The 13755-nt window shown below is 33.2% G+C and overlaps 1 protein-coding gene across 2 annotated transcripts in view; it reads left to right on the top strand.

The window, feature by feature from the left end:
* EXOC6 (exocyst complex component 6) overlaps positions 1 to 13755 on the top strand; it is a 169221-nt gene that overhangs the window by 100250 nt on the left and 55216 nt on the right. For both annotated transcript variants that reach the window (XM_032491312.1, XM_032491313.1), the window contains exon 18: positions 1233 to 1412. In XM_032491312.1, the coding sequence (XP_032347203.1) occupies positions 1233 to 1412 (180 nt within the window). The remainder of the gene's footprint in view (positions 1 to 1232; positions 1413 to 13755) is intronic.

The raw sequence follows: 13755 nt of genomic DNA, 5'->3' as shown, positions 1-13755 counted from the left end.
CCTGTATTGTGAGATCCTTAAGGTGAGAGATATTTCAGTCTTTATACTGCTCTTATTCATAGCTATGAAATGAATGATACATTAGATTAAGTTGTATTCAAATATAGTATGTGACTCATAATGATGAGTGATACTTAGGTCTCTTCTTAGTCAAGTTAAGAATCTAAACAAGTATTAGTTTTACCAGAAATACTGCATTGCTGTCACCACTGTCCCCAACCACCATCAAATTAAATCTACTGGCCAGGGTGGCAAGTTGTCCACCCTCCTTAAGGTGATACAAAACATTCCAGGGGCTTTTACAGTCCAAAACCTGAGAGAAAGGCAGAGATTGCTGTAGTTTTAATCTTCGAAATACTTCTGTCCAAGTTGTGTGATCCTTTAAAGGAAAGGCACAGGCATGAAGATCTTTTGCCTCAGTTGCAAAGGACACAGTGCCTAGTCTTCAGTACCCCAGTGTCCCTCATGCTGTTCTGTCAGAGTATTGCTGTCTGAGTGGATGAGAACCCACAACTATTATTTCTTCTTTTTCTAGTTTCTTAAGATGGAAATTTAGGTTATTGGTGTGAGATCTTTTTTTTTTTAATATAGGCGTATATTGCTATAAATTTCTGCCTAAGCTCTTTTTTCATTGTATCCTATTTAATGGATGCAACTTTATTTAATGAATTTAATATTGTGTTTTTATTTTTATCTCAAAGTATTTTTTGATTTTCATCATGATTTCTTCTTTGACTCATTGGTTATTTATTGGAGTTTATTGTTTAATTTCCATATATTTGTGAATTTTCCAGTGTCTTTCTTTTATTAATTTTTAATTCCATCCCGTTGTAGTCAGAAAACTTTAATTTACTTCAATTTCAGTCCTTTAAAGGCTTGTTTTATGGCCCTAACATATGCTGTATTCTGGATAGTATCCTGTGTTCACTTCAGAATAATGCATGGTCTTCTGATTTGAGCTATAAGAACAATTCAGAATTTATAACTAATAGGTTATACTACTAGATAAAGACAAAAAAGATGATAGTGAAGTTGGGGGAAAAAAGTAGTATCTAGTCAAATAAATAGTGTACTTCCAGCCAAAAATCCAGCAGTTTTCTTGGACTTTGAATGAATGTTTAAAATATTAAACCAAAAAAAAAAAAAAAGCCCAAAATTTAGAATTTTAAGAAAACTTGTTTTACCTGCTTCCATAACTGTTTCTTATTTTTTGTTATGTTGTCCCCTGTTAGGACGCCCGACATGCAGCAGAAGGGGAAATATATACCAAACTTAATCAGAAAATTGATGAGTTTGTGCAGCTTGCTGATTATGACTGGACAATGTCTGAGCCAGATGGAAGAGCTAGTGGTTATTTAATGGATCTTATTAATTTTTTGAGAAGCATCTTTCAAGTGTTTACTCATTTGCCTGTAAGTATAAAAAAGTTTCAAAAAATTTTTATAATTTTGTTACTAAAGTGTAATTTAGAATTCAGTTTTAGTTGGAGGCGTATTTGTTTAAACGAACTTCCTAGCTTGAATGTTTCCTTTTCTATTTTTATAAGTCAATTTGTGAAGAATCTTAACTTAGCCATTTTTTATTGAGTTAAAATTGGTATATAACATTATATAAATTTCAGGTATACAACATTATAGATCGGTATTTGTACACACTACAGTGACTACCACCATAAGTCTAGTTACCATCCCCATTCACCCACTTTACCCTCCCCCCAATCCCTACCCCTCTGGTAACCACCAGTTTATTCTCTGTATCTATGACTTTGTTTTGTTTTGTTTCGTTTGATTTCACTTAGTATAATAACCTCATGGTCCATCCATGTTGTCACAAAAGGCAAGATTTTCTTCTTTTTTTCTGACTGCATAGCATTCTGTTAACATATATTTGTTACATTTTCTTTATCTGTTCATTTGTTGATAGATACTTAAGTTGTTTTCATATCTTGGCAATTGTAAATAATGCTTCAGTGATCATAGGGGTGCATGTGTTTTCAAATTAGTGTTTTCCTTTTTCTTTAAATAAATATCCAGAAGTGAAACAGCTGGATCATATGGCAATTCTGTTCTTAATTGTTTGAGGAATCTCCATACTGTCTTCCATAGGGGCTGCACTAATTTACATTCTCACCAACAGCATATGAGGGTTCCTATTTCTCCATATTTTCTCCAATACTTATTATTTCTGGTTGTTTTGATGATAGCCATTCTAACAGATGTGAGGTGATATCTCATTGAGGTTTTGATTTGCATTTTCCTGGTAATTTGTGATGTTGAACCTCTTTTCATGTGCCTGTTGGCCATCTGTATGTCTTCTTTGGAATAATGTCTCTTCAAATCTTCTGCCCAGTTTTTAATTGGGTTGTTTGGTTTTTTTGTTATTGAGTTGTGTGAGTTCTTTATATATCTCGGATATTAACCTCTTATTGGATATATGATTTGCAAATATCTTCTTCCATTCAGTAAGTTCCTTTTTCATTTTGGTGATGATTTCCTTAACTGTGCAGGAGCTTTTTATTTTAATGTAGTCCCATTTGTTTATTTTTGCTTTTGTTTCTCTTGCCTTTGGAGTCAGATCTAAAGAAACATGGCTAAAGACCAATGTCAAGGAGGTTAACACCTATATTTTCTTATAGAAATTTTATGGTTTCAGGTCTTACATTCAAGTCTTTAATGCATTTTGAGTTAATTTTTGTGTATGGTATAATATAGTGGTCTATTTTCATTCTTCTGCATGTGGCTGTCTAGTTTTCTCAACACTGTTGCTTGAAGAGACTGTTCTTTCCCCATTGTATATTCTTGGCTTTTTTGTTGTAAATTAGTTGTCCATGTATGTGTGGGTTTATTTCTGGGCTCTCTATTCTGTTCCATTGATCTGTGTATCTTTTTATACCAATACCATGTTTTGATTACTGTAGCTTTGTAGTATAGTTTGAAATCAAGGATCATGATACCCCTTTAGTCAATTGTTTGAAGTTCTAATATGTTTTGCTTTTTAACCAAGGTAACTACAACTCTCTTCCCAACAAAGCCAAAACAAACCCTGAAATTGACAGAGTAGGCTTAAATAGACATAAACTCCAATAAGAGTAGTTCTCATGAAAGTCAGTATAATCGATAGCTTTTCCTGTTATTAGATAGTATTGGATATTTTTAGGCCAGAGATTAGAAGTAAAATAGGAGCATTGTTCTCTCCTAATATATAGTCATAGTACATCTACATCTTGAATAATCTGTTGATGAACATTAAAAGGAAAAGATATAACAGGGACATTTGAGTGTGAACAGGCTGAAACACTGGATTCTTCAGATGAGGAGTGCAGAGACCAAAGAGATTATGGTGGGATGCACATTCTCTTATTAAGGATATTCAGAAGTAATGTAACTACTGTTAAAATGTGAACAGAATAGTTTTGTACAAATAAAACAGGGAGAAATTTTATTGACCTTTTTAATCTTGTGATAAGATATAGCTGAACACAAAAATATTTACTCTGGAGCCTACCCAACTGCCCCCAACCATCTCCTTTGTTTAAAATGAAAAAAAAAAAAGTTATTCTCCTTATCCTTTACTCTTTCCCCATCAAAGAGCCAATTAGAATAGTTGAAGGAAGGTGTTGCTAAAAATAAATAGAAGAATATTTATTTAAAAAGAAAGAAAGAAAAAATAAAGACATGCATGTGTGCACACATGTACACAGATACGCACATCATGTTTCCATCACGTTTCTGTGTTGCAGTATCTGGTTCAGTGGTTGACATGGGATAATGGGTAGGAATTCTGTATGTAAAATTCCTGGGGTAGGATTAAGAGAGGTTGTGTGCTAGAAGTGTTTGGGGTAAATGCCTCACTTCAGGAGGCTGACATCTAGAGGGAAATCCTGCTTTCTCATAGGACATACTCTGCTGACCTTGAGAGTGACAGACTCTTGGGACTTGTCTGATCTATTATGAAATTTTGTATAGTTTTAGGTTAGTCTCTCTGTGCCATTTTGGATTGTATGTCATCTACCATGGGCTTTTCTGCAAAGAAAATACATAGACTTATAAATTCAACAATAAATACAGGACATGACCAAATAAGAAGAAAATTATAGTTCACAGCTAGGAAAAGAAAAAATGGTCCTAACAACAGTATATTCTTATTCGAGGGATGAATTAAAACGTATAATTTCCAAGCAAAAATAGTAAATTATTGACCATGGTAAATTTTAGCACGAGTTGGTAATTATATTACAGCTTAGTGTATTAATTCTCTGAAATCCTGAAATTGAATAAAATACTCAATTAGATTGTGTTCTTTCAAGCGAAGAACAGAGGTAATGTTATATTTTAAATATATTATTTTTCTAAACAACATATGGCATTATATAAGTTACCATTTTTATTTAAATGTTTTAAGCTGAAAATGATTCCTTATTTTCAGGTTACCTTTGGACCCAAATAGAAAGAGGAGCCAGTTTTGGACTCCTTCAGACTTAAAAAAAGCTTCAGAAGATACTTACTTATCAAAGTCAGTCCCAAGTCAGTCAGCTTCAGTAGAGCTAACTATCCATTTATAGACATGAGGAATTACATAAGGGGCTAATTTTGGCTTCATGCCCCCTTGTTAGATTTGACAGTGTAAATAAACAATGCCATGAGTTAGAGTCAGTGGGAGCTGTGAAACTAAGGGCCTTTCTTGCAAATAGTGCAAATAGTGGCCAGTATTGCAAATGATTGGACAGAGAAGTAGATTCTGTGGCATAAAGATGACTTTCTCGACCCCGACCCTAACCTAAGACAGAACACTTGTAGTTTAAAAACTCCATTCTTAGATTTATTGCATATTAATTTTTTGTCAGTCCCTACTATTGTTGCAAAATAATATTTTCTCCATCAAAGATAGTCATGATGTGTAGTTGCTAACCACATTGCCCAGTAAAAGTTCCAGTGATTCTAGAAATGTTACAATCCACCTGATAATATTTTGTTCTCTGCTCACAGGGTATGAGAACAGTAGAAGTTAGTGGATAATAATGGTTTTGATGGAGCCCAGAGAAGGAACTTCATTGTTTTCTCTTTTCTGCTACACTGGTAGCAGTAGAAAGCTGCAGGATTTGGAAGATCACCATTAATGTCCACTTTAAATACCTCCTTTCTCTAGAGTTGGATGAGTGATAGAATTGATTACTTCCCTCACCTGTTTTTCTTAAGAGTCAGCCAGTGCAAGCCTATGCAGGGGATGGAAAAGTAAAGAGCTTCTTTGCTTCCGTGTTAAATTACCTACTCATCTGCATTTCCCTGTGCTGTAGCAGAGAAGCCAGGCTCTCCACTGGCCATAGGAATTAACAGCAAGCTAAATAGATATTTATAATAATGACAGTTATTTCCCCATTAACCAAAATGTGAAGGTGCCCTGCTTCAAGGGAACTTGCCATTTTATGACTCAGGGCTAAACCCATTTATCTGTTATTGTTCTTGGGGGCCAGGGTGCTGAAGGTAGGAGAGCACAGGATGGCTTTAGAGCTATGTTTGAACCTTAGATTTTTAATTTCCTGGCTCTGGGATCCTGGCAAGTTGCTCAACCTCTCTGAGCCCCTTACCTTTTGCAAAATGGGCAAAATCCATTTTTGGATAAGACTGTCAGAGGATGAATTAATTCTTGTGTAAAGTAGTTGACTGGCAGGGTGCTTGGCATGAAGTAGGTACTACTAATAAATGTTAGTTCTGTCTTTTCTTCTCCCTTCTTCCTCTATTATTGTTTTAAGGACCTTTATAATATTAGTTTTATTTTAATGTCTTTTTACTTTTTTCTTGTATTTATGCCTACATTTGTAGCTCGATATTGTTTAGCTTTGAGTTCTATACTTTTGTATTACATAGCCGTTTAAAAAATTTCTTTATCAATTGTGAAACATATTCACTATAAAGCATATTTATTTGAATAATTATTCTAGCTTGACTGCAGTGCTTATAGTGGCTAATGGTCAGATGCTAGCTAATGCCAGTGAAATATGATTAGTATATGAAATAAATATTATTTTGTCCCCAAATCAGTATTCTTGGAATCAGCAATTTTTACTATTTGAAATGTGTAAGTGACCCTTTAGGTTTCAAATAAGTTTTATCCTGGCAATTAGAAAATACTGCTAAGTATGAAGAAAATAAAAATTACCTGCTGTTATCCTATAAAAGGATAAACATTGTTAGGATTTTTGACATGTATTGTACAAGTCATCTTTTTCTGTACATTTATGACACTCATTTTTAAGCCTAACTTACAACCAAGCTTTGTGGTTTTTTTTGAATAAGATTTTATATTAGCCATAAAATTTTAAACCAGAAGAATTTTTAAAAGAATTAGACATTCATTCACCACTTACAAGTATATAAATAGAAAAAAATGTTGAGCACCTTTTGAAGATATCTAGTAATTCTTCATGACAGCTGAATGGAACTCAGTAACTGTTCACTATGATATGAATGATGATTTTTAATTTCTTCATTTGTGTATTTGCAAAAGGAACCCAGTTTATCCAAATGTTTATACTGACAAATGGTTATCTTTTACAGTAGAAGTAGAAAGATCTTGAAGGGTCAGTTTGCTCATATTTCTTCCTTTATAGGAACTCCCTATTGTTTTAACTGTAGCCATGATGTAATCTTCTGTCCTTATATTTGCTACTATTCTAGAGATGTTAAATAAACTAATCTGGTTTCTGTTTGAATGTAAATATCAAAACTGTTTTCTTCCCAGAAAGATATGTTTTCCTTTTACTTTCAAATATGATTAACTTTTGATTTTCTGCATTAATAGAAGTGGTGTGATGAATAGTAAAAAATGATTGAACAATAAATACATGATTTTTAGGAATAATTAACTTATCTCTGCCCTATGATTCTCTAATTACATGTTAATGTGATTGGATATTTTTCAAGAAAATCACTATCTGGTTATAGGTAATATCTCACTTTGGAGAACAGATCCCTGAAAGGCTGTTCATAAAAAGAACATCTGTTAATAGAGTCATTTCTTCCAATATCTTTTACTTTGAGATTAGAGATGCCTTCCCGCTAAGAGAAAATGACGTCAGAATCATGTTGGGAAATGATTGTGAGAGCCTGTTGCGCATGTCTCTTCCCATCTGTGCATTCAGTGATGTCACATTGCTAGTCATAGTAGGAGTAGTTAGACCATGGAAATCAGCAGATCTTACTGATCAAGTTTTTTTCCCCAGAGAATTATCGTTAAACATTCACTAGCATGGCACTAAATATAGCATAGCTTTTAAAATCACATTGTTGAAGAAAAATTACTTTTTAAGTCAAGAAGTAAATAAGAGTATACGTTCAATAATAAAGTGTTAAATACTATAGTAGAAATTTCTTTTAAGACAGTGAGATGTGCTGTGTTATTTTATATTTAAATTTCATATCTACTTCTATCTAGTTCCCTTTTAAAGTGTTTCCCTTTTTAGGTATTTCCTTTAAAGGGCTTTTCCCTTGGCTTAATTTTTTGCTTCGGGCTGTTAGTGATTTACTGATGTGCCAGTTTAGTATCTTTGTAAATTCTTTATGCTTAGGGCCATAGTCTCTTTCCCTACTAAATGCATCTGGTGCCACTAAATTTTTAATTTTCATTTTTTATTTCTATAAATAGTTAAAAAACATATTATACTTTCTTTAAGTGAGAAACAAATATGTATATCCCATAAATGAAAATGCATGATTTGGACAGAAATGGATAGTATGTAACTTTTAAAATCATTCTCTCCTTAAGAACTTTTTTCTGAATATACAGCACTGTATTGAAAATGTTGAGATTTGGGGTCTAGGCCTGATTTTCCCAGTTAACCAGCATCATGGAGGAAGACAAATCATTCAACCTCTGGACTAACTTGCTAATGTCTGTTTTACTTCATAGAGTTGAATATAAAGCTTGTTTTGTTTTAATTTACTTTTATTTCAATTAATATGTGTACATGTTAATAAGTCAAGTAGCCCAGGAGTTTGGGATGAAAAATAGCCTCTTTCCTCCCCAACTCCCTCAGTCCTGCTCTCCCAGACTACCATTGTCACCATATGTTTTCATTTCTTCCAATGGTTGTCTTAGAAACATTGAGAATGTCTTGTGAATTCCTACTATGAAAGATAAGGCACACATAGCAACTTCTTACTTCCCCCCTATCTCCCACTGATTGTTACATTTTCTTTTATTTCTTCTATTATCATTTCTTTATATAAAAACAGTTGTACTCCCATTTTTTGTTCCTTTAAGTCAGTATCTTAATTCTGTTCTACGTGAAATAAAAGTATTAGCCTCCCTACCATTCTATCAAGTTCTTAACCTGCTGTTCTCTGACAGCTACAGAGGCCCTTGCCTTTGATTTGTACCACTTACTCTCTAGAATTGCTGTGTAGCTGTTAACCTAAGACTTTCCTTCTCTGCTCTCCAGGTTTGGGAATGGTTTCCTGAATTCTGCATATTTTTTTGTTTTGTTTTGTTTTTTTGTTTTTGCTTGTCTGGTTAGCTTTGCTGAACCACCTCAGTAACTTCCTCCTGTTTAAGTCCTTGCATATCATGAAATATCTTCTGTCCTCATGTGATCGATAGTTTAGCTAGTTATATAATCCTAGGTTGAATACCTTTTTCTCTGATAATTTTTATTGCATTCCTCCATTGTCTTCTGATATCCAGGGTTTAGGATCTGTTTTTTATTTCTTAATATTCTAACATGTCATGAGAATGTGTGGATATGTAAGCTTGTATTTCTAGCTCTTTACTCATGGCCTCTTTCTGTTAAAGGGGAAATTCAGCACAGGAAAATTCTCTTTTATTATTTTTTAGATAATTTTCTTCCCTCCACTTTACTGTTCTCTCTTTCTTGGACTCTCATTAATTAGATGTTAGAGTGCCCAGATTGGTCCTCTATGTCTTTTATCCTTTTCCTTTGTTTCCTGTCTCTTTATATTTTTTTTGCTTTATGTTTTGGGAGAATTTCTCAATTTTATTTGCAGTCCTTCCATAGAATATTTTATTATATTTTTAATTTCTAAGGAATCACTCCTGTTTTAAAAGTGTTCCTTTTTCATAGACTACCGTTCTCTCTCTCTTTTTTAAATGGATATATTATCTTTCAAATCACCCTGAGATATTAGAGGGTTTTTTAAACAAGATATTTTCTGTTTCTTGAACTATCTCTTTTACTCTTGAATAGGTTTTTTGTTTCTTTGTTTTTCTCATTCTCTTTTAACAGAGAAGGTCTGGAGTGCTGATGTGGGTTTACTCTGCTGCTGTGTAAATACTCAATTTTTTGATAGATTTTCCCCCTTAAGTAGGAATCTGACTGAAAAAATTTTTTTTTGCTTTTTTCTTTTTTTGTTTATTTTCTTTTTGTTGTTATTGTTTTCTTTTTCATACTTCAACTGGAAAATTCTTAAAATTTGGAAGGCATTTTGCTCAAAATTCTTCACCTTAGAGTGAGCAGGTGTGGAGCTATTTATGAGATTGTGGTTTCCTCTCCTCAGGGCTGACGTCCTGGATGTGTAACCATGGAGTCATGGTTACACAGGGTCTTAGATTCAGAAGAGTCCTTCATGTGATTTGGGGCTCTGCTGTTGTCTTGAAATTCTTAATGATTTTTGAACAAGGGACCCTGTATTTTCATTGTGCACTGAGCTCTACAGATTGTGTAGTCTTCTCTGACTGTCTTTTCCATTGTCACGACACTGTGCCAGAATAAGGGGGTCTTTCTCCCCCCTCCCTCCTTCCTTCTCTCTCTTTTTCTACCTATACCAGGAGCCTCAGCTCTCCCCTTAAAAGTTCTCTCATTGTGGAAAATGCTTGTGCTCTATAGTTGGAGGATCATTGGCACAGTTGTTCCAGAAGTCTTTAATTACTTTCCCTGTTTTCCATGCCATTTCTCATTTCTGTCCTCTCTCGTACCTGCCAACTCTAGACCTCTAATGCACAGCTGGCTCCCAGCTCTGCTGTAGTTCCCTGGTGGCATATGATGGACAGCTGCTTTCTCTGTTTAATCTGCTTTCTATTTTCCAGAAAGTATCCTTTGGTGAATTCCCCAACACACCTTCATTTTATCTAATGTTAAACGTTTTATTCCTTTCTATAATTCTGTGCTTTTTGTTTCACTTGTATCTCACCGTTGATGGGAAGCAAATATGTTAACTTAGTCTACATCTTGATTTTGAAAAACTTTTTTCCTTCTCTTTGAAATAAGTGATTGGATGAGTTCATCTCTAAGGTCCCCGTATATAAAATTTGTTTTTAAATATCACACAGATGCTAAGTCCCAACCTAAACTTAGATTTATTTATTCTGGCACCTTATTTTCTCTTTTAGCTCTGCCCTTCCATGTTCTTCATTCTTTGGCTCATGTTTTTTTCCTGAGTTAAATATATAGATATACATGGCCTTTGACCTGACTGAAAATTGCAAAGGAGAACTTTAAAAGTCAATAGTATAATCACAGGCTTTAATCACCCTTTCTTTTATGTGATACCAGAAAGCATTGTATTAAAAATACAAAGATTGTGTTTTTCAAATTGTGACATAGGCAGCTTTGAATACATTTTATTGCTTTTCTTATCAAATGAAAACATAAGCATATATTGTATGTATATGCTCACAAATTGTTTTTTCCCATTTTTGTATTAATCTTTACATATTTAATGATAATATTGATCTGACTTATTGACCATAATGTATATTAAAATTGTGTAATGTGAACAATGATGACAGCATCACAAGTCTTATGCCTTACATGGTTTTCATGTATTAAATGTTACTGACTGATTTCTGTTGCCTAGGTCACTAAATTTTAGCTGAAGTTCATCTTGACTTCATGGCTTTTATATCTCAAAAAATACCTTTACATACAATTTGAAAGATTTTAGAAAAATAGTTGAGCAAAGTAACTTTGGTGATGGGATAATTTTACTAATCCAAACAGAATTTATTGGAAGTTAAATCTAGAAAGGACTTAGAGATTAAGAGATTATCTAGAGTCTAGTCCAGTCTTCCAGAAGAATGAATTTTCACACAGCTGCCAACTCACTGCTTACTGGGGTTAATTACAATAATCTGCCTGGCTGGTTGAGTGTTTTTCTTCCTCCATTACTGCTTGTGGTTTCTCTTTTACTCATTGTATGCTTGGTGAAGAGGACAACTTCCCATGTGGAGGGGCACCTTCAGTGTAGGCTATACTGTATGTTCAACTGCCACTAATAAATAGATTTTGAGTTTCACTGACCTAATATAATAAGGTTAAATCCATGTTTCTGGGTAAATACGTTTTTCTAAAAACAAAAAAGAGTAGTGCTTAAGTATTATATAGCTTATTACTAGAATTTGAAAAGTAAATTAGATCATTTTTAAAACAGTATTTTAAAGCTACTTAAATTTATCGTTTTTTAAATTAATTTTTTATAGGGGGCAGGTTATTAGATTTGTTTGTTTAGTTTAAGTGGAGGTACACGGAATTGAACCCAGGACCTCATGAATGCTAAGCACACACTCTACCACTAAACTACACCCTCTCCCCTTAAAAGCTATTTAAATTTAACTTTATTAATCCTTATTATTTTAAGGAATTAATGTTTAATTAATTTAATTCTTAATATCTTAAAAGAATAAACTAGTACAGTATATTTAGTACAGAACTTCAGCAGGGGCTGATCTGTGTTTAGATTGAGATCAATGATTTAGTTTTCACTTTGACTTGTTATTCACTTTTTAGGGGAGTAAAAACATTTAAATGATTAATTGTAAGATAATTTAGTGTGCCATCTTTCCTTGAGTATTTTAAGCCACATTAGCAGATTATGTAGAAGCAAGTGGCTTATTATAAGCATCTTCAGAATCACATATTCAGTGTAATTTTCTGTCTGTAAAGAAATAGACATTTTCTTTTTGTATTAAAATTACTTGTGGGAACAGATACTTGTTAAAAATTCAGATTCCAGTGCTTGGCTCTAGACCTAACTGAACTATAATTTCTGGAGCTTAGAAATCTACATTTTTTTGCTTAAAATTTGAGAACAGCTGTTCTACAGGAAAGAACCCTGTCAGTGAGCTAGTGTTTTCTAAATTTGCCAGCAGACATTTAGTAACTGCTAAAGTTCTCAGTATTTTAATGCTGACTAGACAACTTGATTAAGTAGACTAAAGTTTAGAGGAGGATTTATCTGATTAGTATGGATATAAAAACTGACACATAAATCTTCAAAATAATATGATAGTCACATTTATGTGATTAATTAATGCCTTTATATTATAGCAACACACAAAGAGTCAGCTTGTTTGTTTTGTAGTATATTTTGTTTTGCTACTTTAAACATTGCTTCTGTTGTTCTTGGAATACATATTCCTTTTTTATTTGATTGCCTGTCTGACTTCCTTCTCAGACTAACAGCAATGATCATGCAGCCATGTCGGTAAGTAGATACAAGCTAAAACTAGCATGCAAATTAGAAAATAATGAACTTCCTGCAGGCTTATTTTTCTCTGTTTAGGTATTTATAGTAAGTTATCATTTTTTTTTGGCAATGTCCTTGATATATTTGTAGTTTTGTGGAAACCGAAGTTTGAAGGTAACATAAGTTGTTTTGGTAAAGTAGTCAAGATTTTCTGGGACTTGATTATGAAAGTTAATATTATGGTGCATCTGTGATGAGTGCAACACTTTGAGAAACCTCTCTGGTCACCTCATGCACAACAGGCCACACTTTGTAGATATTTTCCTTATCTGAAAATGAGTTCAATAAGAGTATATACCCTATATATTTTTGTGATGGTTAAATGAGGTGGTGTACACGAAATGTTTAGAAAAGTGCCTGGCACGTATTAAACACTCAAAATATATTAGTTGTTATTATTACTTGTTTGTAAGACTGTTTGTGCTTTTCCTGAATGCTTTTTCTCTACAACACTTACCCCAATCTCTACTTGTAGAAATCTAACTCAGTGTACAACCCAGTGAAGTTCATAACAGAATGCAAATATTTCTTCTTCACTCCAAATCCAGTACTGCTCTCCTGAATTGCCTTAGCTTTTACGGTTTTTAAAATGGCTTCATCATATTTTGGTTTTTATTGTATTTGTTTATCCTTTTCACCTCCAATTATGAGCTCTTGACAGCTGGGATAAGAACTCAAATATTGTCTGAACATATAGATATTGAAAATTCTTCTTATTAACAAAATCTCATCTAGCATTTGAAATTTAAATGTTTCTAACTTAACATTCTGTCCTTTCTGTTCTCATTTCTATTATTAAAGTTCAGTTTTTGATTATTACAATTAGTTTCTGCGAACAGTCTCTCCTTAATTCAGTTCATCCTACATATCAAAGCCAGATTATACTTTCCAAAGCACAGTTTAATTTTATTTCCGTATTCAAAAACTTCAGGGTCTCTCACTTATCTACTGAATTAAGTAAAAATTCCACAGGCTAGCAAAAAAAAAAAAAAAAAAAAAAATCTCAGCCTCTTTCCATTACATTTCTGACCATTATTCAACATGGGCATCCAAAGTGGAAAATTCATTGTGTCCTGGATCTAACTTCAGTTTTCTACCCTGTCTTCATTTATAACTGTAAAAATTTTGGATATCTTCCAAAAGCCAACTTTAATGCTACCTCTTTCATAAAGCTTTTGCTAATTCCACTTAACCATATGTTGATACTTTGTCTCACTTTTAGGGTACTATTTATATTGTGTCTTGTACTATAGTTGTAGACTTCCCTTCTTTCTGCTAT

Source organism: Camelus ferus, chromosome 11, assembly GCF_009834535.1.
Source record: "Camelus ferus isolate YT-003-E chromosome 11, BCGSAC_Cfer_1.0, whole genome shotgun sequence".
NCBI classification, from domain to species: Eukaryota; Metazoa; Chordata; class Mammalia; order Artiodactyla; family Camelidae; genus Camelus; species Camelus ferus.
This window is presented reverse-complemented; position numbering and strand designations above follow the sequence as displayed.